The 20,927-nt window shown below is 42.5% G+C and overlaps 1 protein-coding gene across 2 annotated transcripts in view; it reads left to right on the top strand.

Annotated features, from left to right (window-relative positions):
* The window catches only part of CWF19L2 (CWF19 like cell cycle control factor 2), a 304,447-nt gene that overhangs the window by 145,035 nt on the left and 138,485 nt on the right, over positions 1-20,927 (top strand). For both annotated transcript variants that reach the window (XM_073613129.1, XM_073613128.1), the window contains exon 11: positions 9,160-9,285. In XM_073613129.1, the coding sequence (XP_073469230.1) occupies positions 9,160-9,285 (126 nt within the window). The remainder of the gene's footprint in view (positions 1-9,159; positions 9,286-20,927) is intronic.

Genomic DNA, 20,927 nt, shown 5'->3' with positions numbered 1-20,927 from the left:
CCTTCTCCCCAGAACGTTCAGTTTGGCCGGGTGCACCGCTCTAGGAAGAGTCCTGGTGGTTCCAAGCTTCTTCCATTTACAGATGATGGAGGCCACTGTGCTCATTGGGACCTTTTGCTACACAAATTTTTCTGTACAGTTCCCCAGATTTGTGCCTCGATATAATCCTGTCTCGGAGGTCTACAGACGATTCCTTGGACTTCATGGCTTAGTTTGTGCTCTGACATGCACTGTTAATTGGGGGACCTTCTATAGACAGATGTGTGCCTTTCCAAATCATGTCCAATCAACTGAATTGACCACAGGTGGACTCCAATCAAGTTGTAGAAACATCTCAAGGATGATCAGTGGAAACAGGATGCACCTGAGCTCAATCTTGAGTGGCAAAGGCTGTGAATACTTATGTGATTTTTTTTTTGTTTTTTATTTTTAATAAATTTGCAATGCAATGATTTCAAACAAACTTCTTTCACATTGTCATTATGGGGTATTGTTTGTAGAATTTTGAGGAAAATAATGCATTTAATCCATTTTAGAATAAGGCTGTAACATAAAATGTGGAAAAAGTGATGCACTGCGAATACGTTCCAGATGTACTGTATGTAAATACTTTCCCTAGGCAGCTAGCGGAGAGTATTTTGCATAAGTGCACTGCTGTGTGTCATTTTTTTTATTTTTTTATAATAACCTAAAAGTTCAGCAGTGTAATGTAAATTTAAAGTCACATTAGTCTACCATATTTCATGCTTGCCTTGCACTTCATGTTTTATCAAAATTTCCATAACACAAAAGTCTGGCCAACAAGAGCAGATGTCCTACTGAAACATTTACCTTCCTCCAACATATCATAGCTTTGCAAAGACCTGTTGTAATGTGCTTTTAATCCTTATTATGATAAGAGATTTTTGGACTGAGAGGGCAGTCACCACTCTAATGCCCCGTACACACGGTCGGACTTTGTTCGGACATTCCGACAACAAAATCCTAGGATTTTTTCCGACGGATGTTGGCTCAAACTTGTCTTGCATACACACGGTCACACAAAGTTGTCAGAAAATCTGATCGTTCTAAACGCGGTGACGTAAAACACGTACGCCGGGACTATAAACGGGGCAGTGGCCAATAGCTTTCATCTCTTTATTTATTCTGAGCATGCGTGGCACGCCGGGACTATTAACGTGGCATCCGTCAGATTTGTGTACACACGATCGGAATTTCCGACAACGGATTTTGTTGTCGGAAAATTTTATATCCTGCTCTCAAACTTTGTGTGTCGGAAAATCCGATGGAAAATGTGTAATGGAGCCTACACACGGTCGGAATTTCCGACAACAAGGTCCTTTCACACATTTTCCGTCGGAAAATCCGACCGTGTGTATGGGGCATTAGGCTTTTTTTTTTTTTGTTGGCAAATATAGCATGTACTGTACTGTTGTAGTTGATGTCTCTATGCACCCTTTTTTTCAATACATGCATTCACAATGTGCAGAAGAAGGGAATAGAATGTGTTTGTAAAAATCTTTTTTTAAATCACAATCATGTTACCGTACATAGAGCCGCACGATTAATCGTTAAGAATCGTTATCACAATTTTTTTCCCCTTGCGATCTTGACAAAGTATTTTCCAGTTTTTTGTTTTTTTTTTTCTATGTAGAGAAAAGAAAAAAAAAATGGGCAGTCTGCCAAGTATCACAACATTCTTCAGCCGCGGAACTAAGTATAATCATTGTAATGATTTGTCCTTTAAATCAGAGGAATACACTTCGGTGTATAGATGAGGGAATTTTAGCCACTTAGGCCCCTTTCACATGTGCGGACAGTATGTTCGTATTTCATCCATCCGTTTTCGAATGAAATGCGGACATACATGCATCCCTATGGGATAGCAGGTGTCAGCGGATGAACATCCGCTGACACCCAATATCATCCGTCCCCGCTATGGTCCGATTCTGCAGACAGAGGAAAATCCTATTTTTCTATCCGTTTGCAGAGCGGATGAACATGGACAGACGGTCCGTGTTCATCCGATCCCCCCATAGGGGAGAGAGGAGATCTGACAGGGCGGTCCCTGCACAGTGTGCAGGGAGTGCCCTGTCATCCGCCGTCTCAGCGGGGATCAACTGAGCGATCCCCGCTGAGCAAGCGGATGTTCACGGGACGGATCATCACGGATCCGTCTTGTGTGGAAGGACCCTTAAACACTAAAACTCTATCTTACATTTGCTGGTTTCAAGTTAAAATCATTTTTTTTTTTCACTATAAAATTACATAGAACCCCCAAACATATTTTATATATATATATATATATATATATATATATATATATATATATATATATATATATATATATATATATATATATATATATATTTAGCAGAGACCCTAGGGAATAAAATGGTGGTTGTTGCAATATTTTATGCCAAACTGTATTTGCGCAGCGGTCTTTCAAATGCAATTTTTTGGGGGAAAAAAATACACTTTAATGAATTAAAAAAAAACCTAAGCAGTAAAGTTAGCCCAATTTTTTTTTTTGCATAATGTGAACGATGTTACGCCACGAGAATCGTGATCTTGATTCTAAGCAAAGAAATTGTGATTCTCATTTTGGCTAGAATCGTGCAGCTCTAATGTTATACTTACTTGCTCTGTGCAATGGTTTTGTACGGAGAGGTCCCAAACCTCCTCTTTTGGGGTCCCTAGTTGGCACTGCCTGCTCTTCCTTTTTTCCCAGTTCCCCCATAGCAAAGCTGCTTGCTATGGGGGCACTCATGCAGGAGTGCTCCCGAGCAGGGCTATGTGCATCCATAAAGACTGACAGCAGCTGGAGCCAATGGCTCCGGCTGCTTTTAGTAAAGCCCAGGAATGCATTTACGACATTACATTTAGGAAAGAAGTTAAGGCACAATAATTCCTATCTTCTTTGTAAATCTTATGTCACAGCCTGCTCAGCATTAAATGGCTATTGTAATATAGTATTTTTTCTTCATATGTCCCCTTCCTTTGCATAAAGCATAAAGCTGGCCAACAGCTAAAATAAATGGTACCACTCTCTTTTCCCCTGTGGAACATCCCCTTTGTTTATATTTTACTTGCCTTTTTCCAGCATTGTGTTGTTGGTTTTCTTACCCCCTTCATGTGCAGGTGCTAAAGGAAGGGGTGCATAGTCAAAAGGGTGGATGATGAGATTTGTTTATTTAGGCAGGTAGCAGAGATTGATCTCTACAACCAGAAAACACCCAGCATGAAAGCGACAAAAAATCACCAGCACATAGTAGAATAATGTTTTGGTAAAGGGGCCCCAAAACATTGGTGTGTATGCTGTGACAATAAAAATGTCAAATTAACTTATTCGGTATCCAGAGGTAGAAAATTGGCAGGCAGATTTTCTAAGCCACCAGCAGCTGTGTCCAGGAGAATGGTCTCTACAACCTGACATATTTCAGACCATATGTCAAAATTGGAGTAGCCCGGATGTAGACCTGTTTGCGTCCAGGTTCAACAAAAAACTGGACAGCTTTGTGTCAAGAACAAAGGATCTGCTAGCACAAGGGTCAGATGCCTTAATGATTCCATGGGATCGGTACTCTCTGATCTATGCCTTTCCTCCAATTCCGCTTCTTCCGCGGTTCCTTTGGAGGGTCAAAAGGGAAGCAAAGACGGTCCCCGACTTGGCCCAGATGACCTTGGTATGCAGAGATCGTAAAGATGGCAGTGGGAAGACCTTGGGTTCTTCAGCTGCGTCCAGATCTACTCTCACAAGGTCCAATATTCCATCTTGCCTTACGAAGTCTAAATTTGACGGCTTGGCTGCCACATTCTGAAAAGCCGTGGGCTTTCGGAATCAGTCCTTTTCACTCTGGTTAATGCTAGGAAGCCGGCCTCCAGGCTCATCTACTACAGAATTTGGAAGGCATATGTTTCCTGGTGTGAACCCAGGGGGTGGCATCCTAGAAAGTATGCCATTAGGATTCTTGCTTTTCTTCAATTAGGCACTGAAATGAGGCTGGCTTTGAGCACTATCAAGGTCCAGATCTCGGCCTTATCAGTATTCTTTCGAAGGCCACTTGCCTTACATTCCCTGGTCCGGGCCTTTGTTCAGGGGGCACTGCGCTTGAATCCGACAGTCAAACCTCCTGTGTGCCCATGGGATCTGAATTTGGTTTTGTCCGTTTTGCAAGAACAACCCTTTGAACCATTGCACCATGCTTCTTTAGTTCTTCTGACAAAGAAACTGGTCTTTTTGGTAGCCATTTCCTTGACTAGAAGGGTATCCGAATTAGCAGCTTTTTCTTGTAAAGAGCCATATTTGATTATTCACAAATTCACAAATTGTGAATATTTGATTATTCACAAAGTGTTGCGTACTCACCCGACTTTTTACCTAAGGTGGTTTCAGGATTCCATCTGAATCAAGATGTGGTCCTACTGTCCTTTTTTCCAGATCTGCAGTACGCAGAAGAGGATTTGTTTCTCACTGTAGATGTTGTAAGAGCAGTCAGTATCTATCTGCAGGCAACCGCTCAGATACGAAAGACTGATTGTCTGTTTATTCTGCCAGAAGGCCCCAGAAAGGGCCAGGCAGCGTCGAAATCCACTATTTCCAGATGGATTCGGCAAGTTATTATTCAGGCCTATGGTATAAAGAAGAAGATTCCTATCAGGGCTGGGCTCAGGCCTTCCTTCTCTGAGCTGGCCGCTCAGCTGTCGGCTAATTGCCAGCTCCTTTCTCTCCACAGTGACTCAGCTGTTGATGATCCTGCCTACTTATAACCATCCAGCACACTTAATCTCTGCCTTCGCCTTTGGTCACATCTCAGAGACTTTCTCCTGCGTTCCTGTTTAAGACTTGCTCGGCTGACGTCCCTTCTGGCTCCTGATCCTGCTTGCTGTACTACTACGTTGATCTCTGGCTCTCTGACATTGGCATTGGCTGACTACCCAATCTGGTTACTGAACTCTGGCTATGTATTGACTATGCTTACTCTGTTTACCTTTTTATTATTATTAAACAAGTGTGATTAACTATACTTCTGTCTCGGTCTGATTCATGGTTTCTGACAATTCCTGCTTTTCAGGTTAAGGCACACTCAGCTAGAGCGATTAGTGCTTCATGGGCAGTGCATCACCAGGCCTACATGGCTCAGATCTACAAGGCTGCAACTTGGTCTTCAGTCCATACATTCACTAGATTCTATCAGGTGGATGTGAGATGGCATGAGGATGCCGCCTTTGGGCGCAGTGTGCTGCAGGCAGAAGTATAGATCCTCTTGTCCGTTGGCAGTCTATGTATTTTCTGATCTAATTACCAAGCCTCTGTGTCCCGCGATGTATGAACAAGAAAATAGGATTTTTAAATACAGCTTACCTGTAAAATCCTTTTCTTGGGAATACATCACGGGACACAAAGCTCCTGTCCCTCTTCGGGATTATACGTTGGGGTACTTATTGCTTTCCTACAAAACTGGGGTACTCTCCATATGGGAGGGGTTATATAGGGGAGCAACTCACCTTGTAATTAGGGTTACCAGTGTCCAATCACCTGAATGTACTATCAAACCCACTAAGCAATTACCAAGCCTCTATGTCCCGTGATGTATGAACAAGAAAAGGATTTTACAGGTAAGCTGTATTTAAAAATCCTATTATTTTTCACTTTCTGCTATAAAACTTTCTTCGTAAATTTAGGTCATTATGTATTCTGCTAAATTTATATGGCATTTAAAAAAAATTTTTTTTTACTAGTAATAGTGGTGATCAGTGACTTATAGCGGGACTGCGATATTGCGGCAGACAGCCCGACACTAACTGACACTTTTGACACTTTTTGGGAACCAGTGACATGAATACAGTGATTAGTGATAAAAAAATATGCACTGTCACTATACTAATGACAGTGGCTGGGAAGGGGTTAAACATCCTAGGACGATCAAAGGGTTAAATGTGTGCCTAGCTATTGTTTGTGTATTGTATGTTGTACTTTTACTAGGGGAAGTGATTTATATATCTCTTACTTCTCTGCTGACAGGACAGGGCTCTGCCTATTTTACATAGGCAGAGCCCTGTCTTGTGTGTGTATTTCAGACAATCAGCGGTGCCGGAGGTAATCTATTGGCCGGCACCCGCTGATTGACATCTGTGTAGAATCACAGGAAAGCCGGGTCGCCGGGACATGCGCCCTCTACCCAGAAGTGCCAGATCACCTACTAGGTACGTTATCTAGCGCAGGAGAGCCGTCTTTCCTGATGCTGATACAATTGGTTACTTTGTAGCAGAGCTAGCAACTCAGATGTGATTGTGGAGTCGCTTGGAGCGGCACATGAATTATTTGTCATCGGATGAATCTAAATAAATAATTAGACTTGTATTGGGCCTGGAGTTCAGCTTTAATGGGTAACTCCACTTAGGGAAAAAATGAGCAAATAAAGAAAAAATTATATATCATATACAATTGCGAACACAAGTCATATTGTAATTGAATGTTATTAAAAAATGACCTTTCCTTTTAAATCTGCAGCTCTGTATAGCTTTCTGTAAAATGCAATGCAATATGGCTCCTTGGAGGTGTTCTGTACACGTATGGTGTACAGAACACACTCCAGATAGGTCATTTCTTGCTTGTGTGATTGGCTTACTGATTTTCAGCACCAAGATACAAATTCGATTTTAAGCATTCCCTGCAACAAAAATGGCATTTTTGGGGAAATACCCCCTAAGGTAAACCACGTCTAAACGGATGCAGACCCTGCAATTTTCTTCATTAGAACCCTGCAGGTGCAGCAGCTGATTGATAATTATAAAACCACTCCCATACAGATTCACTTAGCACATGGACACAGAGAGACAAACAGCTATTTCTCCAGGATAACAAAAGGTAGGAATCTGCAACAAAGTTGAACTTTTATTGCATGGTTAAAATCCGTGCAATGTGCATTGATTACCCAGAAGGGAATATTTGTTTTTCTCAACAAAAGTGGACTTTAATTTCTTAGCTCTGCTGCTTTTTCAGGAAAGATAAAAATATAACTGCCAAAGCGTAGAGACCCAATCATTTTGTTTAAAGGGCAAAAACAGAGTGAGATTCATTAGTTATAAATGTTAAACACTTTCTGCACTGAATAATTTAATAAGCACTTCAGAAAGAAAAAGTCCAGCTTTGTGGCTTAAATACTTTATGCAAATGTTTGGTTCACACGCTGTTCTTTTACCTTAAATACTTCATTACAAATGTGGAGTATTCTGCATTGGGCTGAAAACATTGCAGAAAAATGAGCTGTTAAAGTGATACTAAACAGAGCAGTGTTAATTGCCATAATTAGCATAAATCATATATATCATGCCACTGTATTTTAGTTTATTTTTTTAATCCTCTAAGTACCTTATTCCCCGCAGTACTGTAATGTGGGTCACGTGATCTTTCTCTGTTTTTTTGGCATCTGCAGGGAAAGATCCTCGGGAGGGGCTTCTGTTACTCTGCTGATGTAGGCTCTCTACAGTGTAGCCTTGATTGGTGCTGTGCCAGTCACATGATCCAAAAAAAAAATAGTTTCAGAAGAGCAATTCAAATGAAAGTATAATTATCAAAAAACTGGTTTACAGTTCCCAATAAACCTTTTTTTGAAAATAAAATGTGTATTTTTAATTATTATGCATTATTACGGTGTAGGCGGGGTCAGGGATAATTGACACTAGCTTTGATTTTATTCAGACAGCATTTGCATCCAAGGCTCTTTTTTTACTTTACAGGTATTAGCAACATTATTTATTTGGTATATTTAATACAGATTTATATAAAAACAAAGCTTTTTGTGCCTTTCTTAGTGAATGAAATAAATCAGCATACTATATCCCACCCCCATAGTGTTTAGAAGACATGGAGGGGCAGGGGGGAGGGGTGTAGTGTAAGTTTCCACTTTGTGTACACCTGTGTGACTCTATAGTCATGTGGGCTGCACGGATAAGAAAGAGCTTAGAAGGGAACTGAAATTGAACATGCTCCATACTAGCTGGTCTACACAATCTCAGCCTGCAGTGGGGGGCACAGAGAACATGGTAGGGACATCTGAAGGCAGGATCAACCAGGTATATTTCACTCTACATAAAATGAATACTTTAGTGGCTTGAGTATGAACACTCCCCCTCCTCCTTCCTCCACCACCGGGCTAGTTAGAAATCGCAGCGTGCTATGCGCAGTAGGGAACCAGCTGTGAAGCCAAAAGGCTTCAATGGCCGTTTCCCATAACACGAAAGGTGTCGGCAGCACCCGAGAGACGATCCGAAAATCGGCTGGGGTGCCGACATTGCGGGATCCTTGGACAGCTAAGTGTTCTAATATTTAAAGTCAGCAGCTACAGTATTTGTAGCTGCTGACTTTTATTTTTTTTGGGGGGGGGGGGGGCAGACCTCCACTTTAAATATAAATCGGAAACAAACTGGGAAAGGGTTGTATGTGGTAAAGCGGTTTATGGTAGTGTGTATATGATGATTTGGTTACAAATACATTTTATTAGATGAAAAAGGATTCCCAAAGCATTATAATGTATTCCTCATTTAATATTCTTAGCAGTGTTCATCCACTTTCCAGAAGCTCCCAGTTACACAGCTGTGGCTGTTGCTGTAATAGAGAATAAGCTTGACATATTTACTTGTGAAAGCAGTGAGGGGAATGGAAGAGGAACACAGTATACATTTGGTGCCCTGTGTATTTTGACAGTTGTTTGGATGTACATCGTATGCCTAAAGTCTGCAGCTAGATTCTGTGATGACCTCACTGGCCAACAGGGAGGCTTGGAAGCAACAAGGGGCAGAGCCAAGCTTGGGTTATTTGCTTACTCTAAAGAAAGCCTGCTCTTAATATGAGGGTTGCCATTACTGACACATCCTTCTGAAAATATTCTGTTGCCTGGCTGTTCAATAGATTCAGTAATTTCTCATTGACCTGAAACCAGTACGCAGATTGGGAATTCTCTGGGTGGATGCTTGTTACAGGTCAGCAATTGATATGGTGGAACCCCCTCTAAATTTGTCTCTATATAGGTTTCCTTCAGAAAGAGCATTACAACCTCTGATGCCAGAGTATGCTGTGGAATTGGAATATAGTATGACTGCAATAAACTTTTTGTTTTTGTTTTTTTTAGTTTTCATTTTGGTTTTATTTTGTAGGAATCAAGCTCAAGAGAAGATCAAGAGGTTCTCCTTGTCAGAACGGATCAGGCAGGAAGAGCCTGGCCTGTGAACTCTTCTGGGGAACCAGCAGAACCAAAGGGAGGAAGGAGAAAGAGACAAACAGTAAATATTGTTATATATATTGTTGTTTATATAACAGTAATATATTATTATTTTATTTATTTATGTATGTATATTTTATTAATGCATGTTGTGTTACCTAAAGACCTCGAGCAGCTGATAAAGTATTGCAAAGTGTAGTAAGTCAAAAGGCAAATCAGATTTAAAGCTGGTTCTAAAGGCAGAAGGATTTTTACCTTAATGCATGCTATGCATTAAAGTGATACTAAAGTATTGGTTTTTTTTTGTTTTAAAATAACAAGCACTGGTTTTGCACAGTGCAGCCCAGATCCCCCTCTTCTCGGGTCGCTCGCTGGTGCTCCTGGCCCCATGCAACATCGCTGGATCGAGATGGGGCTCAGGTAAGTATGAGGAGGCTGCTGCACACAGAAGGTTTTTTATCTTAATGCATAGAATACATTAAGAAGAAAACCTTCTGCCTTTAGAACCACTTTAAGGTAAAAAAAAAGCCTTCTGCATGCAGTCCCCCCTAAATATTTGCTTGAGCCCAATCTCAATTCAGCGATGTGGATGATAGGAGCGGCTTTCTCTGCTCTGTCTCTTCATTGGACATTGAGGCAGCAGCAGAAGCTATTGGCTCCTAATGCTGTCAGTCTCAGACAGTGAGGAGAGAGGGGGTGGAGCCGAGCCTGTAGGCATGTTGATCTTTGTTTTTAAGATCGCCTTTCCTATCCCACTGTATGAGTGGGTTTGTACATACTGCCAAGTAGCTAGAATGAGCCCCCTTTCAGTACATATCCAAAGTATCCATATGTTGGTCTATGGAAATGCAGCCTAAGAGGCATCTCCTGAAGATGCCACTTGTTGGACAATGTATAATAGGTGACTTCTTGAACAATTATATCAAGGAAGTCCCTCTTATCTCAGAAAAATGCAAAAGCTCCTTCAAGCAAACCTTTGCCTCTAAGATGAAGAAGGTAGTCCTTGCCCAGGTTCCAGAAAAAGAGCGGTTTCAAGGGTTTTACTCCAACCTGCTCATTTTTAATAAGACAAAGAAAAGCATTCGCACCATTCTAGATCTGAAGATTCTCAACAGGTTCCTTCAGAATTAAATATTCTGTATGGAATCTGTCAGTTTTTACTGTGGCACGCAGTATTGCCATTTTTTGCTCCTCCTTTTGGCTTCTGCACAGCACCTTCACTAAGGTAATGGCTCCTATCCTATCTCTGATTCACTCTCAGGGTGTCCCCAAAGTGGGGTAACTGGACAACCTCCTCCTGAAGGAACAGTCAGTCCAGGCCTTATACTTAGCAGAGCTTCCGCCGCTGGAGAACGGGTCGGATCGCTTGCAGAAAAGGTATGTATACTGATTTTTTTCTTTTCAGGGCTTGATAGGTTAGTGTTAGAATGTTGGTGGCTATAGATGCAGGGATTTTAGTTTTTGCATGGACTTGCACTTTAAATATCTCTATGCAGTGCTAAATATAGATAACAAACTATTTGGATGGGAAACAAAATATCTGATCCACTCTGCGAATAACAGACAAAAGATATATATATATATATATATATATATATATATATATATATATATATATATATAATTTGCAGATTATCAGACAGGATTGTAATAATATTATGCAGACAGACTCCCTTGTCATAGGCAGGTAGCCTGCTGACACTTATGCTGCCCATACACAAACATTTTTTTCCTTAGAAACTCTTCATTTTAAGAACATTTGTTTGATTTTTTAGTCATTAGTAGGGTCAAATTGACATTCGTTTGACCACAATGACGGGAAAATTCGAAGGGACAGAATAGAAAACTTCTTGGTCGAAGGAATTTTCAGACAGTGTATGTGATTTTCGATCAGAAATTACAGTGCATTCATTTTAAAATTTAATGTTTAAAAGACATTTTTTCGAATGTACGAATACTCTTGAAAATCGATGTGTTTGGCCAGCAAGACGTTTAATAGCATCAGCATGTTTTTTTCTTTTTTTTTACCTATCATGATGGGGTTAAAAAACACAAATTAGCCATTTATAGTACAAACAGCAGATAATCACTACTATAAGGGGTTCATTTACACTGTGAAACAGTAATAATATGTATAAATTATATCATATGTATACAGTTAGGTCCATATACAGTATATTTGGACACAGGCACAATTTAAGATTTTTTCTGGTATTTACCAAAACATATTTAAGGTATCGTTATATAATGAATATGGGCTGAAAGTGCACACTCTCAGGTTTAATTTGAGGGTATGTACAGCCAAATCAGTGGAAGGGTTTAGAATTAAAGCTCTTAAGAATAGCCACCCCCCCCCCTTTTTTCAAGGGACCAAAAGTAATTGGACAATTGAATCAAACGCTGTTTCATGGCCAGGTGTGGGCTTCTCCTTCGTTAATTAAGCAGGTAAAATGTCTGGAGTTGATTCTAAGTGTGGTGTTTGCATTTGGAATCTATTGCTGTGAACCTACATCATGCGTTCAAAGGAGCTGTCCATGCAAGTGAAACAGGCCATTGTAAGGTTTCAAAAACTAAACAAATCCATCAGAGAGATAGCAGCAACATAAGGAGTGGCCAAATCAACAGTTTGGTACATTCTGAGGAAAGAAGAATGCACTGGTGAGCTCAGCAACATAAAAAGGCCTGGACGTCCATGGAAGACAACAGTGGTGGATGATTGCAGGATCCTCTCTATGGTAAAGAAAAAGCCATTCACAAGTATGTGTCCCATACACAAGTTCCTGGCTGATAAATGCAAATGTTCCTCCAGTATTTTTTGATAACATACTGCATTCATCTTGCCATCAATTTTGACCAAATTTCCTGTGCCTTAGTAGCTCACACATCCCCAAAACATCAGCGATCCACCTCCTTGTTTCACAGTAGGAATGGTGTACCTTTCATCATAGGCCTTGTTGACTCCTCTCCAAATGTAGCGTTTATGGTTGTTGCCGAAAAGCTCAATTTTGGTCTCATCACTCCAAATGACTTACTTTGTGGCATTTGTGTAGCAATGGCTTTCTTCTGGCGACTCGACCATGCTGCACATATTTCTTCAAGTGCCTCCTTATTGTGCATCTTGAAACAGCCATACCACATGTTTTCAGAGAGTCCTGTATTTCACCTGAAGTTATTTGTGGGTTTTTCTTTGCATCCCGAACAATTTTCCTGGCAGTTGTGGCTGAAATTTTAGTTGGTCTACCTGGTTTGGTTTCAACAGAACCCCTCATTTTCCACTTCTTGATTAAAGTTTGAACACTGCTGGTTGGCATTCTCAACTCCTTTCCTGTTTTATCCAGTTCAGCTACCTTTTCCCGCAGATCCTTTGACAATTCTTTTGCTTTTCCCATGACTCAGAATCCAGAAACGTCAGTGCAGCACTGGATGAAAGATGCAAGGGTCTGTCAGGAGTCCAGAAACTCATTGACCTTTTATACACACACACTAATTACAAGCAAACAGATCACAGGTGAGGACGGTTTCCTTTAATAGCCATTCAAACCCCTTTGTGCCAACTTGTGTGCATGTTATCAAGCCAAAATCACCAGGGTATGTAAACTTTTGATCAGGGTCATTTGGGTAGTTTCTGTTGTCGTTATGATTTAAAAAGAGTAAACACAGTTGACTGATAATAAATGGCTTCAGTCAAACACTAACCATGAGTGAAAGAAATGTTTTTGTGTTATTCATATTCTCTGAACAATAGCCAAGAAATCATAAATTCTGCTAGGGTATGTAAACTTATGAGCAGAACGGTACAAAATAATAAATATACCCAGAAGTAGGATATACAGTTGATTTTAACTGGGAGTCAGACTTGAAGCTATATGAAGGGTGGAGGAGATATAAACCTTTTATGTCAAAGTAGTACTAAAGCCTGAGACTTTTTTCATGGATATAATCATTTTAAATATAATGCACAATACTGGTAAACTTTTACTTTAAATGTAATTGTAATGCCTTATATTACCTCCAGTCTATCAGCCTCCACCTCTGGGTTATGATGCTGATCTTTCCTGCACAGAGTCATTAAAGTGATTGTAATGGTTGGGTTTTTATTTTTTAAACAACAAATTTGTCATACTTACCTGCTCTGTGTAATGGTTTTGCACAGAGCAGCTCTGATTCTCCTCTTCTGGGGTCCCCACTGGCGCTTCTGGCTCCTCCTGCCTTCAGAGTGCGCCTATAGCAAGCCGCAAAGTATAGTATAGAGTGCCCCTATGGCAAGGTAAAAAAAAACATCTGCCTTTGGAATCACTGACTTCCATCTTTTGCCCAGAACTACATGTCCTATGAGGCTTCGCTTCTCACACATTCACAAGCTCTCAGGCCCTTATTGACATATATGAACAGTGTACTGTGCTGTATGTGTGCTGTACTATATTTTCTGATATGTAAACAAATAATGCATTCTGTGTGCAGAACAACTAATCGGATGGCCAACTAATCGATTATGAAAATAGCTGACAACTATTTTCATAATCGATTATGCCGATTAGTTGTTTAAAGCCCTAGTCCCTAGTCTTCTACTTTGCCCACACATGGCAAAAAAAAACGACTTCCTTTAAATTTCGCTGGCCAAAGACCAGAGCACTTTTTGCGATTCGGCACTGCGTCGCTTTAACTGACAAGTGCGCGGTCGTGCGACGTGACCCTCAAACAAATTTGACATCCTTTTTTTCCCCACAAATAGAGCTTTCTTTTGGTGGTATTTGATCACCTCTGTAGTTTTTAGCTTTTGCGCTATAAACAAAAATAGAGCGACAATTTTGAAAAAAAACGCATTATTTTTTACTTTTTGCTATAATAAATATCCCCAAAAAATATATAAAAAACATTTTTTTTCCTCAGTTTAGGGCGATATGTATTCTTCTACATATTTTTGGTAAAAAAAAATCGCAATTAGCGTATGGTTTGCCCAAAGGTTATAGCGTCTACAAAATAGGGGATAGTTTTATGGCATATTTATTAATATATATTTTTTTTTATTAGTAATGACGGCGATCTGCGATTTTTATCGTGACTGCGACATTATGGTGGACAATTTTGACACATTTTTGGGACCATTGTCATTTATACAGCGATCAGTGTGATTAAATTGCACTGATTACTGTAAAAATGACACTGGCAGTGAATGGGTTAACCACTAGGGGGCTAGGGAAGGGTTAAGTGCGTCCTAGGGAGTGTTTCTAACTGTGGGGGGGGGGGGGCTGTGTGTGACAAGTCACTGATCATAGCTCCCGATCACAGGGAGCTGTGATCAGTGACAGTGTCACTAGGCAGAACGGGGAGATGCTTGTTTACATTAGCATCTCCCCGTTCTTCCTCTCCGTGAGACGCGGGACCCGCGGTCGGACGTACATCGGCGTGCGCAGGTTGCTATGTGGTTAATTTATCTCTCCTCTGCAGCATGTACATGCCTTCATTTAACTCCATTTGCATCTTGGAGATGAGCAAAGCACAGTTTTTTTTAAAGAATAAAGATTTAGATTAAAAAGTGCTGTGAAATATGTTTATGTATTAAAAATGTCATCTTCATTAAATAGATCACATTATTATTAAAGTAAATCTGTGCTATTTCCAGACTAGGCAAACTAACACACAGGCTGCACAGCAGGTAACTTCTTTTTATGCTTCTTTTCATGATCTGAGCAGGTTGATTTGCCAAGGTTTATGGCAAGTTTACTTTTTGAAACCCAAGACTTATTCTTGATCTTATTTTTAAAACGATGTAAAGTTCAGATCAAGGGAAAATGAGTATATTGAGTTACACTAATAATCTAGTTTCACACCCACAGATCTTCAGCCTCAGTTCCTCAATTCTAAGAGCTCTTCTAGGCGCCTTGCCTATAAGACTGCTTTGTTGATGTAAAATTGAGTTTAAAGCACAACTCCAGCCAAAACTCCAGCCAAAACTTCAGCCCAAACTCCAGCTTTGTGTCACTTTAAAATAGTTTGTTTCAGTAAGCTGGTCCAAACAAACAATTTTTTTCACTAACAGATGCGCCCGCTGGGAGCACTGTGTATAAGATGTGAGGTCAACATCAGTTGCATACAGCACTGCATTCCAACAGCAGGACAGGGACTTCCCATCCCATTTTCAGAACAAAATCGAGTGGGGCTGAGCACTGCACAGCCATTCACCGGAAGCTTTGCATTTTCTGAATGCATACAGGCCTTTTCTGTTTGGCTGAGATAGAGATCATGACATTATCCACCCGCTGTACCAGCTCAGTGTGCAAGTTCACCTCCGTGCTGCCACATATTGGCATATATGCACATAGCCAGTGTTAAGGGGTTAAAGTGTTTATAAATCCTAACAATGAACCCATCTTATTTGCTCCCTTTTGGTCTGTTTTGCATTTGCATAAATTTGATAAGTGTAAAAAGAAAAACCCGTTGAAATTCAGAACTGTCCTAGTTCAGGGATAGGCACGGACCAAGGCTGTGGCAGATATTTTTCAAAGTTCCAACCTTAGTGAAGGACACCAAGGTACATTTCAAATTTAAACCAACAAAAAACACTGTCTACTCTCTCGCCTAGTTCTACAAGTACAAATAAGTTTAAAATAACATTTAAATAAAGACTGCTTGTGGTATGAGATTGTATGCATGGCACATGCGACTGTCCGAGATTGCATGCATGGCACACGGGACAGTCCGAGATTGCATGCATGGCACATGGGACAGTCTGAGATTGCATGCATGGCACACGGGATAGTCCGATATTGCATACATGGCAGAAGGCACAGTCTGAGATTGCATACATGGGACAGCCTGAGATTTCATACATGGCACATGGGACAATTTCTCAGTGTGCTACATGAAAAGGAGATGCAACCCCATTTGTCAGCTAACACCTCTATGCTAAGCTGCAGTAACTCTGCAAACTCAGCATAGAGGTGCCTGTAACCTAATGCACGATGTACTGCTAGCTGAGCTTACCTGCAGGAACAGTCACTCGGCTCTCTCTGCTCAGCTGCTCTTACCTCCCTCTTCCAGGCACACCCCCATCCGCCTATTTAAGCAGCAGCCTGCAGGAGAGAGGCTGGAAAACTGCTGGGGGAGGTGCAGGGGTGGAGAGTCACTAGACGATGTGTAATAATGGCTGAGTTGTCCCGACCGCGGCTTTGATTTCCTGGGGGCGGGGCGTGCTCGGCTAGAAGAGAGGACAGCACATTCATCTGTCCTGCTCCTCTGACCAGCTCCCCGCAGCCGAACGCAAAATGGACGACTGCGGACACTGCAAGACCGCTTACGGACACCAGTGTGGACACCTTGCCGATCCCTGTTCTAGTTCCTATCTTGCACTACAGACTTGTTAGCCTTTTTGTTGTGGAGATCTGAGAGCGGGCATGGCTCAATGGTTTAGCAAAAGACACTGGGCATGGCTGACACTACTCCATCTACAAAAAAATACTATATGTTGCAAGCCCACAACAATGTGGATGTGAGTGAATTTCTGCCAGATCAAAATATAATTTTATTTACTTGCAGTGTCTTTAAAAGGATAAAACGTGAGGAAATGTGCACGTATTATGTAGATATATAATGCACATGTTGTTTTTTTTTGTTTTTTTTTTTACATACATCACGGGACACAGAGTGAGGCTATTATTCATTACTTGGTTATACTTCATCTCCGGGTGAATGGACACTGGTAGATCAAAGGTCTTTAGACAGGAAGTGAACCCCTATATAACCCCTCCCATACAGGAGGCACTTCAGTTTTTTTTTACCTGTGTCTGCAGGGTGGATGGGCACGTTTGTTTGAGCTCTCTTGAGCTCCAGGTCTTGAAGTCCCAGCACAGTTCTAAAATTAATCAAAGGATTGACCGATCGGATGCATTTGAAACAAGCTTAAATGCTAAGATAAATGGTACCCGACCCTCGCAAAGAAGACGCAAGGATCCTGCAAGGTTTTGCCTGTAAAGCGACCTGCGGGCGCTGGACACTGCGTAGTGGAACCCTGAACACCACACAGCTAAGGCATTCCTGCAGGGTGCTGTACAGGTCCAAGGGAGTGTACCCTAAAACATGAAAAGGGTACCCAGTCCTTGAAGGTCCTCAAGTGACAGGAACCCGGGCTCTTAGTTTCTAAAGTTGCCCTGCACTTGGATGGGTAAGTAAAATCCCCCCTTATTTACTTATTGTGGGGTGCCTCATGTGTGTAAAAATCTGTCAATCTAGCCAAGGCTGGACACCTGTGTAGCGGTGACTGCAGGGGGGAGTTTGGGCTAGCTGCTTGTGTTTGACTTGGTACCTTTTTCCTGTTGTCTTTTGCTTTTTTACCTTATGGAGAGTCCACACACAGAGGTGCGCCATTGCGCAGCTTGGTTCGCCATGGCGCACATGGCTTGCCACACAGTATGTTGTGTGTACACCGAGCCGCACATGCGCCGTAGCTCTAAGATGACGCACAAGGATTAGTTTATGCGCGTACAGAGCTGCATGTGTCCGCCGCGCACGCATTCTCAGAGCTTCCCGGCGCACATTCATCCTATTTAAACGGCAAATGGCTGACATGCGGTGCTTCCAGGGGACAGCTGTAGGACGCAGAGTAGGCTCTGTATCATTCACTTTATAGCAACTCATTCCTTCTTACCCGGGTCACGTCAGTCTCCAGGTGTTGGTTGGCAGGCTAGAGTGCTTAGCAAGATTGTTGCATAGGGGCTTGGTGAGCCCTATTAAAGGGTCTCCCTTCTGGGGTAAAATACTTAACCCATGTACAGTACTCCCTTTTTGTGGCTTGCAATGTCAAAAAAGAGGAGCGGGGTTAACACTACAGGGAAAGGCACACCTATGTCGTCAGTAGCTTCTGAGGAGCCTAGTCGTAACCCTAGTGTTGTATCCCCAGAGAGACCAGAGGCTTCTGGGCAATCTGATCTGCTGCGCCTGTCTGGTATTGTGCCAACAGTCAACGCTGCTGCTTCACCCTTTATCACCAGGGATGAACTGTGCTCAGCCCTAGCCAGGTTAGAGCACAGGATTGCTGGTATGATTGCCTCCATCCCGCAGGGTGGCAAGAAGTATGACAAATCCCTCTCCCCTGAGCCTCCTAATTTGGAGCAGGAATGGGTTGAGGAAGAGCTAGATGCTAAGGACTTAGGAGATGGCCCTGCAGATGAATCTGGGCCAGAAGATGGCCAGTTGGTATGAGCCTCTCAGTCGCAGAGGCTTTTGATCCAGACTCTTACCGAGATGGTTCGTTCTGCCTTAAAGTTACCTCCTGCAGAGGTTTCTGAGTCTCCCTTGTCCTCTTTGGGGTCCTTGAAGCCTCCTCAGGCTGCACAGGCTTTCCCCTTGCACCCGCTGTTGGAACAGGTGGTGTGTGCTGATAGGATTTTCTGACAGGATTTTCGTTCCTCCTAAGAGAGGTTTTCCCTTTTATATCCCATGGAGGAAAAGTTTGTTAAGAAATGGAGCATGCCAGCCGTAGATGCAGCAGTCTCTTCCTTAAATAAGAACTTAACTTGTCCAGTGGATAACACAGAGGGCTTGAAAGTTGACAAGAAACTGGAGTCATTATTAAAGGCTTCCTTTTCTTTGGCCAGTTCAGCTATTCAGTCAGCTGTCGCAGCAATTGGAGTCTGCCAGTCCTTAAAGAATCAGGTCAGATGGCCTAACAGGCCTAACCAGGAGGATGATCTTGCTGAAAACAGGACAGATATTCCTTGAGTGCTGTGTTTTGCTGTAGATGCCTTAAAGGATTCTATACAGCAGGTTTCTCGTTTGGCTCTCCTGTCTGTACACATGGACAGACTTGTGTGGCTTAAGAACTGGTCAGCTGAGCTTCCCTGTAAGAAGTTATTGGCAGGATTCCCCTTTCATGGGGAATGTTTGTTTGGTGATGATCTGGATAAATATATCCAAAAGATTTATGGAGGAAAGAGTTCTTTACTACCTGTTAAGCGAAGGACCAGGCATGTCCTGTTTAAAATCTCGGGGACATCCTCAGGTAGTTCAGTGCCAAGGCAGTTTCGCCGCCAACAGGGCGCTTGGGCCAGAAAAAACCCTGGGTCCAGAACTCTTCTAAACTCGACACCAAGCACTCCTTTTGAGGGGACACCCTATTCTATCGGGTGGGGGGAAGGCTGCTTCAATTTGCGGACATTTGGAGAACAGTGGTGCAAGACGAGTGGGTCACCTCAACAGTGTCCCGTGGCTGGAATTACGAAGGTTTCCACCTCCGAGGATTCTTAGATCCAACGTTCCTGCGGATCCTCCAAAAAGAAACTTAGTGTTTCAAGTACTATAGCAGTTAGTGCACCAGGGAGTGATCATACCGGTTCTGGTGTCCGAAAGAGGCACAGGGTTTTTTTTCGAACCTGTTCACAGTTCTAAAACCAAATGGGGACATAAGGCTAATCTTGGACCTAAGATCCCTGAACCAACATCTGTTAATCCAATCCTTCAGGATGGAGTCAGTCTGTTCGGTAGTAACCTCGCTCCAGATGGGAGACTTCTTAGCTTCCATCGATCTCAAAGATGCATATTTACACGTACCTATCTTTCAGCCTCATCAGAGGTTCCTGCGATTTGCAGTAGAGTAATGTCATTTCCAGTTTGTGGCACTGCCCTTCGGGCTTGCCACAGCACCCCGGGTGTTTACAAAGATCCTAGCACCTGTACTGGGTCTGTTAAGGGCCCAGGGGATCTTGGTGCTCGGATACTTGGACGAACTCCTGCTCAGAGATTACTCACTACAAGCCCTGCAACACAGTGTAGCCTGCACAGTGCAGCATTTAGAAAACCTGGTCTGGGTCATAAATGCCGAAAAAGTCAGCCTTGAGACCAGCTTAGAATCTCAAGTATCTAGGTCTGATCCTGGATACAGTCCAGACAAAGCTATTTCTAGGGGCACTAGGTAACCCTCGATTTGGCTCTGTATAAGTCTTATGGGAAGGATGGTGTCCTCCTTCGAGGCTGTTCCTTACGCTCAATTCCATTCCATTCCAGGCCTATACAACAAGACATCTTGTCAGCTTGGAACAGGAGAGCACAACCCATGGATTACCCCATGTCCTTATCTCCCCAGGCATGCTTAAGCCTAAGCTGGTGGTTGCAGAATCAGAATCTGCAAAAGGGAAGATCCTTCCTCCCGGTGTCTTGGAGAGTACTGACCACAGACACCAGTCTCTCGGGCAGGGGAGATGGTCAAAGGCAGAGACTGCCCATCAACATCCTGGAGTTACGGAACTGCTCTATCAGGGTTCAGTCCGTCAATGCCACTGCAGTGGCCTATATCAACTACCAGGGTGGTACCGGGATCCATCCAACTCAGGATTAAGTAAACCATATATTAACCTGGGTAGAGGGACATGTGCCGGTTCTATCGGCGGTTCATATCCCAGGAGTAGAGAACTTGAAGGCAGATTATCTCAGCCGCCAGCAGATCTGCCCAGGGGAATGGTCCCTGCACCTGAACGTGTTTCAGGAAATCTGCCAGTGTTGGGGATGGCCAGAGGTCGATCTAATGGCATCCAGGTTCAACAACAAGCTACAGCAGTTTGTGTCCTGAACAAGGGATCGGAGCAGATGCTCTAGCAGTTCCATGGAACCAGTTCTCCCTGGTTTATAGCCTCCCCCCCCCCCCCCCAATCCCTCTCCTTCCACATTTGTCGCGCAGGATTTGAAGAGAGGAGAGCCAGTCATCCTGGTGGC

Source organism: Aquarana catesbeiana, linkage group LG02 (assembly GCF_042186555.1).
Source record: "Aquarana catesbeiana isolate 2022-GZ linkage group LG02, ASM4218655v1, whole genome shotgun sequence".
In the NCBI taxonomy this organism is placed as follows: domain Eukaryota; kingdom Metazoa; phylum Chordata; class Amphibia; order Anura; family Ranidae; genus Aquarana; species Aquarana catesbeiana.
The sequence above is the reverse complement of the archived record's forward strand: the minus strand, read 5'-3'. Positions and strand labels throughout refer to the sequence as shown.